General features: G+C 36.4%; 1 protein-coding gene across 1 annotated transcript in view; it reads left to right on the forward strand.

The window, feature by feature from the left end:
- Positions 1-6,043: 6,043 nt before the first annotated feature.
- prkn (parkin RBR E3 ubiquitin protein ligase) overlaps positions 6,044-22,676 on the forward strand; it is a 182,119-nt gene continuing 165,486 nt past the window's right edge. Inside the window, exon 1 of the mRNA XM_077247072.1 lies at positions 6,044-6,085. Within this exon, the coding sequence (XP_077103187.1) occupies positions 6,079-6,085 (7 nt within the window). The 5' untranslated portion in view covers positions 6,044-6,078. The remainder of the gene's footprint in view (positions 6,086-22,676) is intronic.

Raw genomic sequence — 22,676 nt, forward strand, 5'->3', positions numbered from 1 at the left:
CCTGTGATTTTCAAGTGATCCTGAAGACTGTCCAAAAGCTTAGGCTGTTGACTTGTTGCCTTATCAAGCAATGACTTTGCAGGCAGCGTAACCGTTTAGTGATCTACAACTTAATAAAGCGAGATTTGGTGAAAACTAAGCAAATATTTAATTACTACAATAGTAATTGCTTGCTAGAAATAACATCAAAAGTGGATAAAGTTGGCCAAAAACTTACATTTACACACAAACTGACCACCAACCGCAACTTTTAGATGCCATATTTATTTTTTAGCTCAACTGTCGCGGAATGGAACGCACAGCATTTTGGGATATCAAAGGGAGTGAAGGATACATCTATGCTGCCTTCAAACATCCATCAGATGAAGGTATCTTCAGGAAGTGGAGCTAACATTGGATGTGTCTTGATGCCTTCCTACCTTGGAATGTATCCTCCAAAGGCAGGATTTTTTATTTATTTTTGCTTTCGGGCAGCAGCTGACCGCTCACACCCTGGACATAAACTGTTTCAGACTAAGCTCCAGACGGACCAAAAGCTCCCGTCTGCAGCTAGCCTCAGTAACAAGGCACTGGTCCCCCACTACAGGGCCGGCCCGAGGCATAAGCGAACTAAGCGGCTGCTTCAATCGAGTTTAAATTTTATTTTATTTTTTTAGATGACTTAAACAAGTGACATAAATGAATATGAATGAATGAATGAATAATTCAAGACAAGAAAATTCTGATTTCATGATCAATATACCTGCCAACAACTGCTGCTGTGTCTGCCAGCGTTTAAGTCATGCGCATAATCTAGACACCTCGCGAGTGCATAGACAATTCGTGCGCAACTGCCCATAGTCACGGTATCGGTTAAAGGTGGAGAAAGTAGCAGGGGAACTTAACCTTCTAGGTGTAAGGGTAGCAGTTTGAATAAATAATAAACATAGCAGTTTGAACTCTTCTCCACTTTATTACACCACACATCAGATCACTAACTCCAAAAACCCGCGACACTCCAGTACCAAGTGCGCACGACCCATTCCTGTCTACGGCAAGCCCCGAGGGGAAAAATAGATTGCATACACACATACAACGAGCGCCAGTACATCATTACCGGTATTATAGTAACAGACTTTGTTGGATTCTGTTATGTATAATCCAACAAAGTCTGTTACAATAATAATAATAATAATAAATATTTTGAGGACAGTTACACTGTATTGAGACAGTTGAGAAATAATAATATTTTTACAGTTTTCAACAATAATTGTCATTGTTGAACCCTTGCTCTTATTATGTTTCTGATTTCTCAGTTTTGTCATTATTTTAGCAAATAATTTATTTTATATGTTTTGAGACAGTTTGTTTTAAGAAGTTTCAAAGAGTTAGTAAAAGAGTAAAGTAAAAGTTAAAACTTTTTTAAGTAGAAATCTATTTTTTTGTATTCTGTAAATTATTCTGTATTATATGTATCTTTTTTTAAGTATTTCTTTTGTATTAATACATAACCTCACTGTATTCATTTATAATGTATCATAATTGCATGACATTTGTGTCAATAATCGTCAAGCACAGGTGACTTCGCGAAGTGTGAGGGGGCCCCCAAATTAAATTTTGCTTAGGGCCCCCAAAAGGCTCTGTCCGGCTCTGCCCCACTGACACTTCTCCCTTGCAAATTATACAAATGTCTCTGCACATGTAAATACTATTGTATCTCATATCTGTCACCATTAGGCTTCTGTTTGACTTTCAGTTTGTTTTGTTTTGCCACGTGTGTTCCCCAGGCTGAGTTTCCCGCCACCAATCTGTTTCTATGGACACCCATCACATTCCTCACAGCTGCCTGTCGTTTGTTGTAATCATCTCTGTGTATTTAGTTCCTGCTTGTATTCAGTTCTGTGTCCGGTATTGTTTGTGTTAACGCTCGTTGTTTTGTGTGTTACACGCTGTTACCCCCGTATACCTGTTTGCCTGTCTTTTGAAATTAAAACTCGTCTTCCCTGAACCACCCTGTGACAATATCATGTACAAACTCGGCACATTGCACATATTTGTTGTTTATCTTTAATCTTTGTTGTTGTATAGTTTTATATTATTGTCCATTCCATATTTATATTTTTTTACATTTATTTATGTCAACTGTATGTTTTGTCTACGTGTAGCACCTTTGACCAAAGCAAATTCCTTGTATGTGTAAAACATTACTTGGCAATAAAGTTCCTTCTGACTTCTCTAGAGATTAGTTGATTTAGGTGTAATGATGTTTGGAGCTAAACTCTACAGGACAATAGATCTTCAGGAGCAGAGTTGAACACATGAGTCATGTAAAAGGTCATGTAAAAGGTGTGCACAATTTTGTCCGAAGAGTCTGAAAACCTCTAATCATTTTCTTCTAATCATTCTCATTGGAGTGCAATCACGTCAACACTAAATCTGGTTCAAAAACAACTCTATCTCTTTCTCTATTGGCCTAATACTGCTTTTCCACTGGGGTTGGTGCCAGAGCCAGGACCTTATTTGTAACCGAGCTGCATTTTTCCACACAAAAAAACTCGGATGAGTTCCAAATCCTGGTTCTGAACCAGCCCCTAAAACATTGAGAAGAAGTGTAGTATTTTTAGTCAGCAACAGAAAATAACTGATAATTATTTTCTCCTTACTAATATGACTTTGAGCCATTGATTTTCTGTCCCCTTCTTTTCTCTTTTGGCAGTAACTGAACCTGAAACCAGAAGAACTGAAGCTGGTAGTGTTGTTAAATGAGGGTTCTGGCTTTAAGGTCAAGGTAAAATTCTCCAAAACCTTTAACAACCATGCTACACTGCCTCCCATCGATGAACTGAGATACTGAGTCAACTCTGTGGTCAGGCATAGGTCTTCTTCCGTGAGAGAGGAAGAACATATAGACCATCTCACCTGGTCTGATGGAAAAGGGGGTTTAGTGTGAAAGTGCCATTACATTGTAAGTGAATCTTGATTAAAGTCTTGCAGCACATGTAAGTGTGTATGTGGTGTGTAGTAGTGGTTTAGGCCGCTTCAATCCCTGCTACGAGTGAGCCATGAGCCATCAGTATTGTGCCCTTGAGAAAGGCACTTAACCCCAGGTTGCTCCAGGGGAATTGTCCTTGTAATAAGTTCATGTGCTGTTCTATGGTGACATTGCGTGAAAGTGACGGAAACAAATTCTGCAGGCTCTGGCCGTGAGGCAATAAATAAAGATTCTAATCTGTTTTCTATAGTAGTGTCACTATGAGAACTGGAGCTAAACAGACTGATGGCAGTTGTGAGAAATCATGGCCAATGGAGGTACAAAAGAGAGCAAAAAAGTTGTTAAATGTTTCCAGCTTATTTATTATAATTTTTTTTTCTTTCCTGAACTCTGTCATTTAAATAAGATTTGACATCAACAGCTTTCTGTCCGACAGTCCTCATTGGGCAAATGTATGTAAAATTTTCAATTGACAGGCATAGTATATAACAGAAGTTCTGAGAAGTGCAATTGTTCCACACAAAACCAGCATTTAGAAGAAATGCCTTCATATTTAAACATGAATGCTGTGGAACCTGAAAAAATAGGCATTCAAATACTTTTGGGAAGTTATTTCCGAGTTCAGAAATCGCAATTACGTCATTAGTAATTTTGTCCAGGAAAAAAAAAAAAAAATTGGGCATTTTCTCTTAAACTTACCGACAAAGAAAGGTTGTTTTTTTAGCACTAGTGCAAAAAATGATGTTCTTCAGGTGTGAAATTGATGCTCTATCAATGTATTTTATAATTTTCTGCACCCGAAATTATAAGAAATGTAGTTTTGTTGAGCAAAGCCCACAAATCGGAGCAATTTGTTGTACAAATTGGTACAAATTGTACAGTCTCAATTATAAATGCAATTAATCCAACATGACTTAAAGGCAGCAATAATCATTCACATGCAATAGGCTACAAACTGAAAAGATTCATGATTGTTTCCTCAGAAGTGCTACTGTTAGCTATCTCAGATAGTCTAATATGCTTACCTGATGAACACAAGATCAAATTAACTTATATTGTTCTTTAAGTATCTGTTTTTTTATTTATTTATTTTTTATTTAAGTAATCAGCTATTCCTGGAAAATGAAACATCTAAAAAGGATTATGTCCCTTGAGGGAAAAGGAAAAATATTATAATCTGTCATCTAGCTCATTAATATGCAAATTGAATCCTGTTTAGTCAGTCATTTTACTATGCGAGTAAGGTTGTTATATGCCACATCATATTTGTAGAGATGTAGAAAACATAACATTGATGTCTTTTCAATTTGAATATTAATGAGGTTTAAATCATTTGCTGCTCTTCCAGATTTAACAGGTTCTTGCATTTATTAAAGTGTACACAACAAACATCTTCGTAAGATAGATCTTCAAACAGGGCAAGCAATTTTGGGACCGACCAAATCCTATTTGGAAGAGTTAAATGGCTCTGTCTTTGAACTGAATAATGCATTGACAGTGCAAATCAAAATATGCACTGCATTTTAGAGTGAAAGACCAAGTAAACCAAAAGCCACTCGTACAATTTCAGCAAATACACAACAATGTTACAGTATGAGAACTTCAAAAGGTCAATATTTAACTTCACAATTTCCATGAAACAGTCTAATTTGGGCTCGCAGATTTACGTAACCACTAAACTGTACAGATTTTCTTGGATATTGATCCAAATGGGATTGGGATTGTGCACCCAAGGGATTGTGCACCCAATTCAGCTGGCTTTATAATATTATGTAAATTGTAAACATCTCAAAAGTAAGACCACAAGATAACATAAAACTAGTAGAGGTACTTTTATTTCACAACTCACAATTGTTCGAGAAGAACAAAGTCTTTTAGTCATTAAAACTTTTCTGACCAACAAGTTATTTTTATTGACTGTTCAGATACATTTATTTTGAAACTCGGTTACAAATAGTAAAAAGTAAAGAGATACAGGATTATTCCCAGGTCAGTATTGCCTGGTGACGGGAAACAGGTGAAAGAACAAAACAGAAGTCCATTTCACACTTTTATAAGCCCTCCAAAAACAATCTGGCACTGGTATAACATCTGGAATTAATATAGGGCCTGATGAAATACCTGCAGTATATGCTATACCTGCAGAAAAATTATTTTGTTAGAATACAATAAATTAATAATGGGTAAATAATAATAATAATAATAATAATTACAACATTTTTTTTTTTATCTCTGTCCCACATTCTGCCTGCAACTGTGTTATTGCATAATCCCCGCTCATTAATTAAACATTTGATAATACAATCTATAAGAAGTGACACAATTTGGAGTCGGTCATCAGCTTGGCAGGAAGACAAGTACATATCTATCCATATCTATCTATTCTCATTTTTTAACACAGTATTGTCAAACTTCTTTTTGCTTTAATTAATGGGAAAAATGATGTAGTGTAGGCAAAATCTATAACACTTTTATCAGTATTTAACGTATTTACTTTGTAAATTTGTATTTAATTGTATGTTAGCAGCTAGAAAATAAAAAACTATAAAACAAATCATGGTTTTAAACTGTATTTAGACACATTTTGAAAAAGATTGGGAACCTTAAATAAACTAAATCTCATGAGGTGAATAAATAACATTTTGTGACAGTTTGTAAAAAAAAAATCTACTCAATTACTGGCAATTTCATGATTTTATATACAGAATCGTTCCATATTTTTGTTACCTGACTTTACATGCACCTGCTCTGATCATCACCATCACACTGGAATAACGAACACGCTGCTCCAATAACTTCCTCTGACGTTAATCGAACCAGGAAATGTAGTTTTTCCACAGCTCACGTCTTTAGCACTGTTACCCGTCAGACCCACCTGAATTTGAACTAATCATGTTGTAGCTGAATTAAATTTAGAGAAATTCAGAGAACGTGTCATTCGTCATCTCCTACGCTAATTGGGTTTCCCTCCGCTGTACAGCGGGCTCTCGTGGACTACATTTCCCATGATGCCGTGCTGTTGTTTTGCTCTGTTAGCACATGCGTCATGTCAACAAACACGAAAGTCACACACTGGAGTGAATCTAGGTTGTAACAGATATCACAGCATGATCGGTAAGCCAATATTTATTAACAGCTACCTATGGCTGTCCGTAGGCTATAATAACTATGCCTTTATTTCCATTTGAAACAGATTTCAGACCGGTGATGTTGTGTCATTTGACATTAGGCTACTTTCACATGACAGCTCACTGCGCTCTTAAAATAATCAGCATAACACAACATAATTGTTTAATAAAGAGATGTGAGGCATAATCATATACAATGTTGTAAAATGCATCTCAGTGTAAAGCATTACACTTTACACTAGGTTATAACTTACTTAAAATTTCGCGAATTCAAAGAAATGTAAAGGAGAGTGTTGACAACAGGGTTAGTTTTGGAAGTCAGCATTTATTTGCAGACACCTTAAAATATTTATGAAATAGGCTACAAAAATTCAAGAAACAGCAAAAATGATAAAGTAACATACATAAATATCCAATATTTGTTTTTATCTATAATGTGATTAATAAATTTTATACATTTATAGCATTTAAATAACAATTGCTCCAACAAAAATGTGTCAGTATATGGTACCTGATATTTATATAAAGAACACAGTTCAGCCATTTAGTTAAAAATCCACCTTGTGTAGTTGACTGAGTATATGTCGGTGTGATTTTATTGTGTGCACCATGTTTACCCAACAGCTGTTAAAATTTATGATTCTAAAATTTGGATTTAGAGGACATAATTTAAAAAAAGAGCTTTAGAAGTAGATGTTTGAAACCCACATACAAAGAGAATACAATAATTTGTGTCAAACTATTGAGTTACAGAGAGCTGTCAGACCTTTGAGAGAGAGCTGTATGCGGTTTAAGAAAACTTTCCTGTGTGGCATGAAGACATGAATGCTCATATGAATGCATTTAATACTTGTTTGGAGGAAATCATATTTGCAGAGACTTCTTATATAGAATACCATTATTTACTTATCTAAGATTCATGTTTGTTGTTCATCAATAGGCCTATAGGTTTTTTTTAATAATTATTTTATTCTGTTAATAAGCATGCTTTATTTTTTTTTACTTAGCATAATATCTGATTATTTCTTTACAGAAATCAAATCAGTTTTGTGAACAGCCATTTTGAACACAAATGAAGATATTTTTGATGAAATCTGAAAGCTTTCTTTCCCTTCATTGACAGTTACACAACTGGCATTTTGATGCTTTAAAAAAGTAATAAAGATATTGTAAAACTAATCCATATGAATTGACTGGTTTAGTCCAAATTTGACCTGGACCAAAGAAGACTTGGAGTTAAGCTTTTCTTTGAAAAAAGAATAAAGAACGGCACTGAAGTCCTTCGTTCTGACTACGTCACCTTCTTCATTCATCTGGTTTGGTTGTAGGGCTATCCTATTGCTTGCAGTGGGAATTTGAAAGACAACCGTTTATCCCACCCCTCGGATTGAGCCCTGCCAATGGTGCGTTCCCAGACCCAACATCTTGATGTGGGTCTGACTCGTCAGTAGGAGTGTAAATATTAATCGATTCGTATCGATGCATCGATTATACAGCTGATGATTCGATGCGTCCGCAAGAGTATGATTAATGTGTTTGTTTTGCCGCCTGTCTATTTTCAGCATTAGCTCATATGCGAACAAACGATTGTTGTTATGCACTGGGCTAACATTAGTTAGTCACTGGACTAAACTGCCAGTGTGAATGCACAGTCGGCGAATTCCAAGCTAGCAGTTACTAACGTAAACAAACAGGCGCTAACGTGTACAAAAGGCTACTTCAACAGCTTACTTGAAAAGTCTAGGGTGCTTTCACACCAACTCGGAACGGAACGGGCACGGTTCGCATGAAAAATCGCTAATTATGTAAACGCTGTCTGTCATGCGGACCCGGGTGCGCACTGGAGTACCAAATCCGAGACTGCCTGGAGGAGGTGCGCTGAGTTCGGTTGCACTCGAACCGCTTGGACATACATTTTAATTGCATTTTGTGTATGTTAAGAGGCACAAAGACACTCTTTATGTATATGCCCCCATAACTGCCGTTTTAGCTGAGTGGGAGCTCTGGGCATTTGCGGGAAAAGCTCCGTGTTGCAAGCACCAATCCGGTTCGTTTATTTTTCTATAGACAGTACTCACAAAGGTATAACGATCAAGATCAACTTAAAAATTGACCGGAGTTCTCCTTTAAGAAGTCGGTATCGTATCGAATCGTCATGTAGGCTCCGATTTACACCCCTACTTGTCAGGCTAATTCACTTAGGCTTTTATTCACAAATAAACATTCATCAACTCACACATCAGTTGTGGTATACAGTAGCACAAGCATGTTCGTTTGATGTGTGAAAACCAATGAGGTTCATACTCGTGTTACACAGTACGTTTGAGCTTTAGCAAGAACCAATGAGGTTCATTCTCGTGTTACGCAGCACGTTTGAGCTTCAGCAAGAACCAATGAGATTCATTCTCGTGTTACGCGGCATCTTTGAGCTTCAGCAAGAACCAATGAGGTTCGTTCACGTGTTACGCAGCATCTTTGAGCTTCAGCAAGAACCAATGAGGTTAATTCTCGTGTTACGCAGCACCTTTGAGCTTCAGCAAGAACCAATGAGGTTCATTCTCGTGTTACGCAGCACGTTTGAGCTTCAGCAAGAACCAATGAGATTCATTCTCGTGTTACGCGGCATCTTTGAGCTTCAGCAAGAACCAATGAGGTTCATTCACGTGTTACGCAGCATCTTTGAGCTTCAGCAAGAACCAATGAGGTTCATTCTCGTGTTACGCAGCACGCTTGAGCTTCAGCAAGAACCAATGAGATTCATTCTCGTGTTACGCAGCACGTTTGAGCTTCATCAAGAACCAATGAGGTTCATTCTCGTGTTACGCAGCATCTTTAAGCTTCAGCAAGAACCAATGAGATTCATTCTCGTGTTACGCAGCACGTTTGAGCTTCATCAAGAACCAATGAGGTTCATTCTCGTGTTACGCAGCATCTTTTAGCTTCAGCAAGAACCAATGAGGTTCATTCTCGTGTTACGCAGCACGTTTGAGCTTCAGCAACAACCAATGAAAGTCATTCTCGTGTTACGCAGCACGTTTGAGCTTCAGCAAGAACCAATGAGATTCTTTCTTGTGTTACGCAGCACGTTTGAGATTCATCAAGAACCAATGAGGTTCATTCTCGTGTTACGCAGCACGTTTGAGCTTCAGCAAGAACCAATGAGGTTCATTCTCGTGTTACGCAGCATATTTGAGCTTCAGCAAGAACCAATGAGGTTCATTCTCGTGTTACCCAGCATCTTTGAGCTTCAGCAAGTACCAATGAGATTCATTCTCGTGTTACGCAGCACGTTTGAGCTTCAGCAAGAACCAATGAGATTCATCCTCATGTTACGCAACACGTTTGAGCTTCAGCAAGAACCAATGAGATTCATTCTTGTGTTACGCAGCATGTTTGAGCTTCTGCAAGAACCAATGAGGTTAATTCTCGTGTTACCCAGCATCTTTGAGCTTCAGCAAGTACCAATGAGGTTCATCCTTGAGCATCTTTGAGCTTCAGCAAGAACCAATGAGATTCATTCTCATGTTATGCAGCACGTTTGAGCTTCAGCAAGAACCAATGAGGTTCATTCTCGTGTTACGCCGCACGTTTGAGCTTCAGCAGGAGTATTGTTCTTGCACGTCAAGCAGGTTCGGGTGAGCTTCTGTTTTTGTTCGCTGATCAATGTTTATATGTGAATGAAAGCCTAAATTCAATCTGTTCATCATATAAAGCGATCAAGTCTCTTCAGACAATTTGGACTAAACCGCTCAATTTATATGAATTCGTTTTACAATATCTTAATTAACTTTTTGAAGCGTCAAAGTGTCAGTTGCGTAGCTGTCAATGGAGGGAAGGAAAGCTCTTAGATTTCAGCAAAAAGATCTTCATTTCCTTTCTGAAGATACTTACGGGTTTGGAACGACATGAGAGTGAGTAAAAATATGTAAATGATAATGAGTGAATGACAAAATTTAAATTTTTGGGTGAACCATCCCTTTAATCTAAACCCTGTCTGTGAAACCAGGGCCTATATAGAATTCGATTGTACCATATTTTCCGGTACAACTTTCTCTCATGCATCTTTCAGCAGATGTTTTCTCAAAGCAGAAATCTTCAGTCCTTTTTAGGTGTCTTGCATAATTTTCCGAGGCGTCATATTCCACTTCCCTGTGCCTGCCTAGATTATCTGTGAAAAATGATATCAATGTTGAATCTGAAATAAATCGTTAGAGCTTCTCAGCCTGAGTCTGCCTTTGGACTGCTGGGCTCTGAAGAAGACGTATTGATTGTGTCTTTTCGAGTGTCTCGGTACGGGGCTCGCTGATCCCCGCGAGACAGGGATTTGGTTTGAGTGAACTGACTGGCGCTTGTCTGGCAGAATGAGCATGAATCAAGCAGCACGCCTCCACCCTCAGGCACAGCATCTCCTGCTATTGGAACAATATCTGTGCCAATAGTCATGTCACGTAAGCTTGTTTTTATATTGACTGAGCTGTGAGGAGAACTGACTCGTCCCGCCAGGGTAGAGCATGTTCAGCACCACCAAAATCTGTCTTGTATGAATGGATCTGGATGTTTTTTAATTAGAAAAGATTTCAAATGGCTGGAATTGGATGCAATATTCTTATAGTGAGCATACAATATCTTGCATCTATTTATTGTTCAAGTGCTGCACTCCATACAAATGTTTCTATTTAGAATACCGATCTGAACTGGATGCTCTTATGACAGTCTGCAACATAATTAATTACTTTTGACATATTTGACATTTTAGCTTTTACTCAAGCAATTATTTTAGGGTTAGGTGTCTCGCAAGAGCCCAATGGTTATAGATCATGTCATGATCATTTACTCAACTCTATCTGTGAAATGCAAAACGAAATGTTCTAATGTCTGAGCTGCTTTTGTCCATACAATGAAAGTCGATGATGGTTTATACTGTCATAAATTACAAAAAAAAGCTACATAAAAGTATCATAAAAATAGTCCATATGACTTGTACATAATATTCTATAAATATTCTGAAGGAATACAATAGCTTTGTACTGGAAACGGACCTAAATTGAAGTTATCTTTCACACTGTTAATTTAGTGTCATTTGTACTTCAGCTAATCAGCTTACTTTATTTTAGTTAGTTGCCAAGGCAACATTTCTAATTTTAGTTAGTTTTTTTAAGTTTAAGTTTTTTTGTTAACCATTTATATTTCATTTCAGCTTTATTTATGAAATCGATCCTTAATAGTTTTAGTTAGAGTTTTATTGAAACTCTAGTGTTGTGTCACGATATGTCTTGCATGTCTTGATATGCCACTTTTGTGGTGCTTAGGCAGTGTAAATGTGTTTGTGTTCTTTTGCTTGCCAGTGTAAATATCAGCACTTTTTATTTTGTGCTTCACAGAAGAAAATGAATGATGTGTGGAGAAAGGTCATATGAAGCCTCTGATGGGCCTGAATTGTTGGATTTTTTTAATAAAAATCCATAGATTTTCTGAAACAGAATAAGGATTTGGCATAATTTTTATTACATGTTTTGTAAGAGGTATTTGTGAATGTGCTGTCTCAGGATTCAGAAATGTAGCCTAGTCGCTGTCTTCTGTCAGGTCCTCTTCTGATGGTTCTGAGAACAGAGCAGGTGTTACAAGAAGTTGAAGGAAGAAGTTTTATTGATATAGCGCCTTTCCGTAGCTCAAGGTCGCTTTAGATTGTACATTACAATACATTTACACACCCGCAAACACATTACAATCACATAAGGACGTGTAGTCACATTATCCAAAATGCATGTTAAATAGATATGTTTTTAGCTGAGTCTTGAATGTAGACACAGATGAGATATTACGAAGAGGTAGTGAATTCCATAATTTAGGAGCATTAACACTAACACGAAGGAGCTACATTACTTGAACACCATCTATATTTGAGACATTTCCCCACAGTAGGTTGTATCTTTTCTCTTTTTAAACAAGCTCTAGTTTCTAAATACAACACTTCCTTTTACATTTTGTCCTGTCCTGTCTTTCTACTGTCTGCATGAAGTTGCTTATGGAAGCTGAGAGACACTCTCTGGTCTGATTGGTCACTGCATCCTACGGTATATGTTGCTGTCTTGCTCTTAGTCTGTACATAGATAAAAGAACAGCTTTCATGCTTGGAATCTTTCATGTTTATTGCTCACTCTGACAAAAAAAGAAAGGAAAGGTTTTAAAATTTTCAGAAGATATGTGAGTGGCGCTTGACCATTCAAACCTCACTGCTACAATATGCTGGACCTCAGTTGTTACCAGGCTGTTGTTGTGCATTTGCTAAGGTGTTCGACTGGAGTCGGTTACATGGGTGTTGTTGTTTTGGCTGGTTGCGGACTCAAGAATCAACAACTCAACTCTCCTTGACCAGTTGTCGAGTTGATACATCCTTCATGCCTTTAGCACAAGCACCAATAGCAGCCCATACTAATTCTCGAAGTTCCCTTTAATATAAAAATATGCATTTTCATTCCTTCATACATGGTTGCAACAACATGTAGTTCAAATATTTAAGTGCCATTGTTAAAAAATGCTACTTACTGAAATTTCAAAGATGTTCAGTTGTTATGCTATACAATTTTGTGCCATATGTATGTACCTTCCTGACAAAAATCAAACAAAAACAAATTAAAACGTTTACGTGAACAGAGGTTGATGATATTTAAATGCGTTGGTGTAGATATAGGAAATGGGTAAAATTCAACAATTTCACAAAAGTGAAACTCTGCATATGATGGAGCCACATTGAGATCCACATATCTCTGGAAATTAACCATAATGTGCCATAAAAATTAAGATGCCAAAATAAATGTTTGTTAAGAATTAGAATCTAAAAGGATATCAATATATCTTTTATACTTCTTGAGTTACAGGCACGCAAACTTCGGGCAAAACACACAAGAAGCGTTTTTGCCATTTTTGAACTGTCACTGTTGGGATTTAATACAAGATTTCTAAAGTAAACAGATTTAACTAATAGACTTAAAACTAAAATAAAGAGATTGTCATCTTTCTAAAGTAAAGTATTATATATAATTCAACCCACCAGAGTGGCTAGAAGTGACTGCTTTACACAACAATGCTGGAATACACACACATTTGGCGGGTGTTGATGTCAAGCCCTGCTTATAATAACAAAGCAGGGTTTGTGTACTGATATGACTATTACTTTTTATGGCTTTTAGTGTTTCGAAAATTGTGATGGAATTTGGGGCTTAATTTGATAAAAATACGGAAACGTATTAATTTTGGATGACTAACACAAAAAAACAGCAACTCTTTTTTGCTTTTTACAGGGCTGTTATAGAGACCGATGTCTCAGGACGGCTATTTCAGTGATATCTGTCAGGCAGAAGGGACATGTAATGTGCAATATACCAAAAAATATAGCTTGCTGCAATTTTAAGATGGGATAATACTGTGTGCACTTCTCATAACAATCATATTTTGTTGTGAAAGCCATTTGAGGTTTGTAGTACCTTCCCAAAAGCAGATTCTATCAGGGGAAAATCAAGCCCACTATAGACCCTGAACAGAAAAACAGGTGAAGTAAAAGTAAAGGTCGGATCAGGGTGGTCCATCAGATGTGGCTGGAATCCAAAAACAAGGGGATTGTATATTGGGTTCAGCGCTAATGTTTTTCCTGTGCTGTCCTCTGGTGGAGACGGATAGAGACAGATTGACAGTGGAAATCTGTCCAAAGTGGAAGTGATCAGGGGGTCAGGAGGGTCTGCTTATAAACTCAGTGAGGGAGAGAGAGAGAGAGAGCCGTGTTGGTCCTCTATCGGGACGGCAGTGCAAAGGGACAGGATTATTTACTCGCTGTGTTTGGAGTCCAAGGAGAGAATAAATAGCTATTGATTTTTGCAGTTAAGTGTCTTTCCTGCCTCCAGACTGACTGTTGGCAAAGAATAATTTGCTTTAATATGTATCCACATTCGTCTTGCCTCTTTTTCTCCATGTCCAAAGTGAAAAGTTTTTTTGACGCAGCATTTTTTCACGCTGTCAGCACTCAGACCCACTGTGTGTATGAAAGATGAAAAGTGATTTTAAAGAATCCTGAATGCAGAACATATGGATGGACGAATGCTGCAGGCGTAAAATCATATAAATGGCATTACACTCAGAGCCTTTGTGTAGATCTGTTGAGGCTGCCGCTCATATCATAACTGCATTTGAATTTTAAATCTTGAAGTTGGCATGTATTAGGAATGCTATTTTCGGAAGTGAGGGCCACAGAACAGCAGTGGACTCGAGCTGCATGCGTCTCTATTTGCATGCTTTTATCTTATGCAAACTTTCTACTTCACTGGGGAGTTGAAAGTAGATGTTGGAATATGTAGGAAGACAATGTGCCTGTATTATAGCGGTAAGATCAGTTACAGCATATAATGAATTGTCTATTCAAATATCAGATTATCAATGTACAATTTGCAATTAAGGAGCAATTTATGAGTGACATTGTTATGTGAATAAACAAATATAGGGCTCTACAGTAACATTTATTTTCATGAGGCACAGTTAAAAATGTAGGGGTTAAAAATTTTATTCAGCAAGGATGCAATAAATTGATCACAATTGACTGTAAAGACATCTATAATGTTACAAAAGATTTATTTCTATTTTAAATAAATAATGTTCTTTTGGACTTCATCAAAGATTCCTGAAAAAAAAACCCCATTGATTTCAACATTGATAATAATAAGATATGTTTTTTGAGCAGCAATATCAGAATATTAGACTGATTTCTGAAGAATCATGTGACACTGAAGACTGGAGTAATGATGGATAATTCAGCTTCGATCACAGGAATAAATGCTATTAAGAGTATTAATACTTTTACTGTATTTTTATCAAGTAAATGCAGTCTTGGTGAGCACAATTGGCTTATTTCAAAAACATTTTAAAAAAATCTTACCGATCCCAAACTTTTGAATGATTAACGATGACTACAGAAAAAAACAAAGTTGACAAAAGTATATACATACTTTGCTGCTGATCAGCCTTTTTTATCTTAAATATGTGCAGCTTTAACTGACCAAATAACTAAATTATATTGTTAAAGACAAATGAAAATTAATATAAAGTTCTATGAAGCATATAATTCTCATTAGTATTAAAATTCACATTCATGAACATTCAAATACATATGAAAATATTATAATCAAACTTTATAACTAACGTTCTATGAGGTGCACATAAACTACCTCACATTGTTTTTTAATTGAAGATGTACTACTAAGGTGTCTGCTTTGCTCATGAATATTAATGACATTACTTGACATTAAGTAACTTATTTGCTGACAGGCAGATATTTTGCACTAATCAGTTGGTGAATTAAGGAATCTGGTGAAATTGTGGCTCATGAATTTTTAATGATGTTACTTGACTGGACTCTTCCAGAAGGTGTCCGGGCAACATCTGCATGACCCTAGTAAATTTAATAAGACATTCTAGGCTACTTGTTCAGAAATCATAATTACAACGTGCACTTGAACGATTTTAGACGGAATAAAAATGACTTTCATTTTCCATTTCATAAATGCCAAGCCACAACAGAACCCCCCCCCCCTACACACAGCGCTTGAACGCGATATATTTGCATGGACATAATGAAAATAGCAGTCCGATGCATCATTTGCCTATAAGGTTTTATTTTGAGGCGGTTATCTGAGGTTATTATGGTGTTATTTATAAGTATTAAACCAGGTGTCAGATGTGGAGGTGTTTGCACTGCTCTATATTATATTATGAACATTTTCAGATTGCACAGTTTCGGCCTGTTGCGTTTATGATCACTAGTCTCACTGCTCTAATTAGCCTCCAGTAATAAGCCTCAAGTAATCAGGCTGGACTTTACACAAAATGATCATCGCGTTAATTAGCAACAGTTTCTAATGCACAATCTAAGCACATCTATGCCACAGAGCCCCTAGTCACATTCTGTTTCAATTTGCATTTAAATGCAAGCATCTACCTAAATTCATTACCATAAAATTAATTTTTACTCAACTTTGAGGTTTGTACATTTGTCAGAAACTGAATAAAGTCACAAGAAAACCATCACAAACTCCTCTGTTGCGTAAGAGACTGTTGGCAGTGTTAGCAGTAGAGGTCGAGTGATTGATCGTTTTTGCGGATTAATCGGCACTGATAACCGATTTCTGGAACAATTGTTATCTGCAAAAAATCATACTGATATTTTTCCGGGTTGCATCCGTTGTTTGAGTGGCTCAGAAGGGTCTGTTGGCATTTTACAATACGAGAGGGACCTCTAGACGCGAAATATGAACTATCACTGACGCCTCTTGGAGTTTGTTTTTACACGCAAGACTGCGCTGCACAGAGCATGACACTTCATATGCGGATTTAAAACAGACAATGAAATGGTATGTTATACAGTGACAATAATACGAGATATAAACTCGCAATTGCAAGAAAAAAATTCCCCCCTAAAAAGTTTTTACAACATGAAATTCTGACTTAAGGCCATTGCAAACTGAGTCCGAAATTCACATCCGAAATTCGACCTCACGTTATGTCAATCACGCATGCACACTGTCTGCGAAACTTTCGTCTGTAATAAAAAAATTCGGATCGGGTTTGATTTTCTGGGTTTTTCGCATCCACAGCCAGCATTTTGAGAGTTTTTTTGACAATTCAGAGCCACCGTACAAGCGAATGACAAAATCCAGAATGGCGTCTGACAAGTTGATACACTTCGTCTCGCAGTACAATATGAAAAACAAAATGCGGATTACAAAAACACTGAATATAAAGTATCTAAACTAAGTATCTAGAATATAAACTATCGTGGTCTTCTTTTTAATACGTGGCTCCAGTCTCGCTAGCAAAGCATCAAACTGTTCCACTGACATTCTGAGGTAAAATTTGAATCGCTCGGGATAATTTCGCAACTCCTTGATAAGGTGCTGAAACTCTCCTTCCTCTCGGCGCAATCTCAAGTTAGGATATACCCAATATTTCCTCTTACTTTTTCTCTTTTTAAGAAGAGAGAGGGCAACAAAATCATCCTCACTGCTTGACGAATCCATGTTGTATTTTTTGCGTTTTTTCCCCGCAAAGGTTTAATAAATACGCATCAGAATCAGTGTGCAAGGTGTCTGTGCATGACACATTTTTAGGCTGACGAACACAAAAAAACGCATATGAAAATTTCGACTCAGTGTGCAATGGCCTTTAATGTCACGCAATTCTGACTTTAGCCTGTATCTCGCAATTGTGACTTTATTTCTCAGAATTGCAAAACAAATGTCAACTTGCAATTTTGAGATAAAAAGTCGCAATTATCTTTTAAAATGTTTTATTCTGTGGTGGAAACAAGCTTCCGTAGTAATGTTTGTTTTCATTAAGTATCTATTTTAAAAATTATCGGTTGATTAATCGGTTACCGGCCAGCGTGGGCCAACCTAGTTGTGTCACTATTGGTCGACATCTACTTAGCAGTTCCTGCTTTGAAAAGGTATTCTTAACAGAGCCCGACCGATATGGATTTTTGGGGGCCGATACCGATAAAAAAAGCCAGATACCGATATATCGGCCGATTATTATTTATGTGTATATTATAATACTGTAGCAATATTATGTATTATAGTACAGTACCAGTCAAAAGTTTGGACACACTTTCCTATTGGTGTGTACAAACTTTTGATGGGTACTGTATATAGAATACACAGTATAAACAGAATACATATATAAACGTTTTGCAATGATCACTCAAATGTGGTGATCAAACACTTGTGTGACAAAGATATGTAATGGAGGCAGGGGGAATGATAGAAGGAGAATGATACATTTGAGCTGTAACCAAACTTGTTTGCATTGCATGTTATATTATATTATATTCTAAATACTGTTGCATAATCTTCACTAACGACTTTGTCTTTTAATTTAGTCTCGTTATATAAAACATAACTTGTTTTATATAAAAGTTTTATTTATTATTTAACACAATTTATCAAAAGTGTCACTGACAACCTTATTATCTTCTATTTTTAGTCTTAATTCCTCTAATCTCTACCAGTGGAGGAAGAACTCAGATCTTTTTACTAAAGTAAAATTAATAATATCATAATGAATTGTTTTTAATTATATATGTACAGTACTTTTATACTATTTTAAATGAATAAGCAAAATGTACTAAACGTGAAATATAAAGTGTTATAATATTATAAATTATTGGAATATTGCTTGATATTGTAACGTTATTGGCAAAATGAGCTTTTAAACTTTGTATACACCGGACACGGCCGTTATTGCTCGCGTGAGTTGGAACAGCTGTTTACCCTAGACTCAAAAAAGCACCCGTTACAGAGCAGAATGGGCCATTTATTTACTGTCGGAGATTTGTTGCTCGCGCAACGCATTTTAATCAGTTTCATCAACCAATTGCCTGGATTTAATAAATAAGAAGTAAATATAGCAGACAATATTATCAGGACTTCTCAGCTGCGCGCTTGCAGTAGTCACAAGCTCACACAATACGTGACAGAGGCTGGTAGCAGAGAAATCAATTCTGTGAATTACACTGCGCAAATCAAAAGTAATAGGCTACTACCCACCGGATGAAGAAGGGTTGGCTCTCAGCGGAACATAATATTCATTTTATTTTATTTTTTGTGTGTTCCCGTTTATGAGGAGAAAACAATGTTACGGACGTGACAAGCTCTGAAAGCTGCACTAAAGTGCTTTAAAACTTTCACAGAGACCTCAAACAGAAAGCACAAAGCCTTTCATTAAAGTTAATTTTGTTTTGTATTAATTGTATCTTAATTTTAATCAATGTTTCATCAACCAATTGCCTGGATTTATTAAATAAGAAGTAAATATAGCAGACAATAGATAATCTCGACACGGAGGCGCCGGCGCATGAACTGCAACTCATCTCTTAAATGAACCGAAACTCAGCGTATAGACATGAGAAATATATCTATATTTAAATGTCTACTTTTAAACAGAGCAATTCAAAACGAAAGACAGACTGCTCTCTGCTTTAATCCGTATGAAATGTGCATTTCTCTCTGGCGTGTTCATTGAAGATCGCAAGTCAGTGTCATCAACTTTGCAGCAACACTGACTGAAAACACTTGTTTATTAATAAACAATTAAAATGTCTCCTTGCTGTATTTGATGTATTGCTTTATTGGCAGCGCCACATGAATCACCGCACCCGCATTTTTAAAAATATTCATTTATCGGCCACTATAAATGCCGATACCGATAGTTAGGAAAAAGCATAATATCGGCCGATAATATTGGCACGCCGATATATCGGTCGGGCTCTTATTCTTAATCTCATGCTGTTTAGGACTGATGGTATGTGCATCAGGAGAGAGTGTAATTATCAAGTGAGGTTTTGGGTTAAAGGTTAAAATCCAAGGGTGATAGACAATCTTCATTTTCAAACGCAAGCTATTTCTCTCTGGAGCAGAACTCTTTATATTCCTTTCTTAGAAAGTCAGTTCATTTCCCGCTGAACATGGAAATGACTAATTTTCCATTTACATCTTTCAACATTTCAGAGCTTTTTATAACCCGATGACCTTTTAAGAGAACAAATTTGAGATTTAAGGCCAGACTATTTACTGCTTTTCAGGCTGCCAAGAGGGAATTCAAATAGCGGATTTTAATCACATATTAACATTCGGTAGCTCTTTTAGCTCTTTATCTGAAGCCTGATATGTCTTTTCAGTCATATTTCCGCTTATTGGTTCCACCCGAGGCTCAGAAAAAGAAGAGACTTTGAGAAATCGTAGCTTTGGCGTGTGCTGGCAGAAAGGAAATTGGTGTGTCAATCACAGGTTTTCATATCTCCAAGCGAGCTGTCATGAGAATCAGAGAAATGGATAGAGACGCTGAAAGCAAAGAGTGGCAATAAATAGCATAGGTTGGACAAAGTGAGTAAAGGGGTAGATACCACAACAGCAGAGTGCAAGTGCTGCTATCTAATTACCCCCGCACATTGCAGAGCTATTGCTGAAATTGAACAGGATAATGACTGCACTGCTGTCAGTCAATGCTAGTACAGGGTCAGTGGATTTGCACAGATATGTTTGTCGCCCGAGCTTAAAGTCTATCATTAGGGCACTTTTAAGGGCCTACAAGGTCGTTTATGTCCTGAATGCTGTCATTCATTGCAGCGGTTTCCAGATGATGTAATACGTGCATTGTGACTGAATTTCTGTGGTAAATAACAGCATAAAAGGACAGCTTAACCCTTGTGCAAGAACAAAATACAGTGCGTGTTGTTTTCCACTGTGACTGGGGAGACTGAAAGTTTTTCACAAATTAATGAGCTGCGAATATATCTTCATGAGAGAAATGTCATTCTTTTGAGGAGACTTTTATCTTTTATATTATAATATCAGGACAATATCACCCTGACCTTTTTTGACTCCCAAAAAATGTCAAAATGAATTATAATTCTGAAATTAAAAACATGTTCATTGTAGAAGAGGTGTATTTGTCCATTATATCTCTGAAATGAACTTTATTATATATATATATATATATATATATATATATATATATATATATATATATATATATATAAAATAAAGTGTTAATAATAAAAAAAATGCAGCGCGTTGGTCACTGAAATGAATGTAAATGAGGACTGGGCTGTCTGTCAAGCTCCAAAAATAGGTAAAAGGGGAGGATTATCAAATGGAAAGCTTGAAAGATCAAGTCCCCGTTAATTGTAATTGTATGGAATTTTTTTTGGCCGAAATTGTTTTGGAAGGCCGAAATTAGTGACGGAAACAGACGTTTCATTTCTTCTCCAATGGAGCAGTTTGACTCTGTTCAGCATCTATTTCGTGCTCACAATGTGGATTTTATGTTTCACAGAAGTCATGCAGGTTTAGAACGACATGAGGGTGATTCAATGATATTTTTGGTTGCATATTCCACTGTGACATTTGAAACACTTCATAACTGTGCAACTATGCAATTTAAATTGTTTCTACCAAGCACAAAACCTCTGTCTCTGAAATACCTAAAATTTGTGTATGTATAGTCTCACTGCAGGACTAATGCGTTTTCCCTCTCTTGCTCTTAGGACCCCAATCGCATTCTTGAAACACCTCACTTTGATCCATTTTCCCTGAATTAATGTTTTATTGTTTAGTCAATGATTAGACCTCGGAATAATTTCATGGTTCAGTTGTGCCGGTGTGTGAATAGCCACCTGAAACACGCTGGGCTCCTTCTCTGAACACCTCACTTTATAATTAAAACTTGAGGATGGGGTTTGGAAAACAAATTCTGCCTGAAATTGGAATTGGTTACACAGACTCATGCAAATGTGAGATGGCGGCAGCCGCCCAGGCCTGACATGAAGGACGCAGGTGAAACATTTCTCACTGGAAATAAATCACAAAATCAATGGGAAAAACTAGAGAAAAGATTAGAAGAGCAGTACAGTATGTTAGTCATAGGCCAAAATCTTCACAATAACGGTATCACATAGCACAAAATAAAAATAAAAAATTGATTTATATACATTCGAATTATCAAATGAATTAAATACTTCATTAATAAAACACTTCCTCATTTTAATTCGGAACTTTGAACCAATTATTCATAACAAATGATTGATAAATGGGAATCATTTCATACTTATAAAACAGGATATATAAGTACACCTAAGAAAATATTTTTCCTTACATTGTTATATAACATATTCAGTATTTATATACATGCTGTAGATGCAGAAAAAAACCCATCAGACACTACAGTGGAAAAGTTTGGGGTCAGTAAGATTTTCTTAAGAAGAAATGAAGGCTAGTATTATTTTATTTATATAAAGTGTTAGCAGATATTAAGCAGACAGTCTACTAATACTCTAATGACAGTTAGTTGGCATGTAGCTGCAAAGTTACTTATAGTTAGTAGAATGTCTAAAGTGGACTATCGAAATAAAGTGTTACCTCGATAATAATAAGAATCAGCCTATTACAATTTCTGAAGGATCATGTGACACTGTTGACTGGAGTAATGATGCTGAATCCAGGATCCAGCTTTGATCACAGGAATAAATTACATTTTAAATGTATTCCTATAATTTTTTTTATAACAAATTAATTTATAGAAATATAACAGTCATTTATATTGTAAACTATTGTTTTTCCTGTATTTTAATTAAATAAATGCAGCCTTGGTCAGCATAAGAAACTTTCTAAAACATTATAATCAGCATTTTCTGTGAAAATATATTACTGACAAACCTTTGACCGGTAGTGTATGTAGATATATAAATAGACAGACAGACATATGGATGGACTGACGGAGAGTTTTTTTGATGTATTTATTTTAGTAGGCTGGTTGTTTATAAGAGCACTTGTGCAGTGCTTTTAACTCTTGGACCTCTTGGATTCAGGCAAACAGAACACTTACTTTAAAGAGACTGCAGCTTAATGCTAAATAAACAATACATTTTTCATGTAGAGCTCTTGAACTAAATCTAGCATTTTCAATTTCATCCTAGCTTTTCCTCTTTTACATTGCCTCATCCTTTTTGTTTTAAGTGCTTTATCGTTTTGCATCTATCA

The sequence above is a fragment of the Siphateles boraxobius genome, unplaced genomic scaffold (genome assembly GCF_051911475.1).
Source record: "Siphateles boraxobius isolate OS27281-9 unplaced genomic scaffold, OSU_SipBor_1 104, whole genome shotgun sequence".
Classification (NCBI taxonomy): Eukaryota; Metazoa; Chordata; class Actinopteri; order Cypriniformes; family Leuciscidae; genus Siphateles; species Siphateles boraxobius.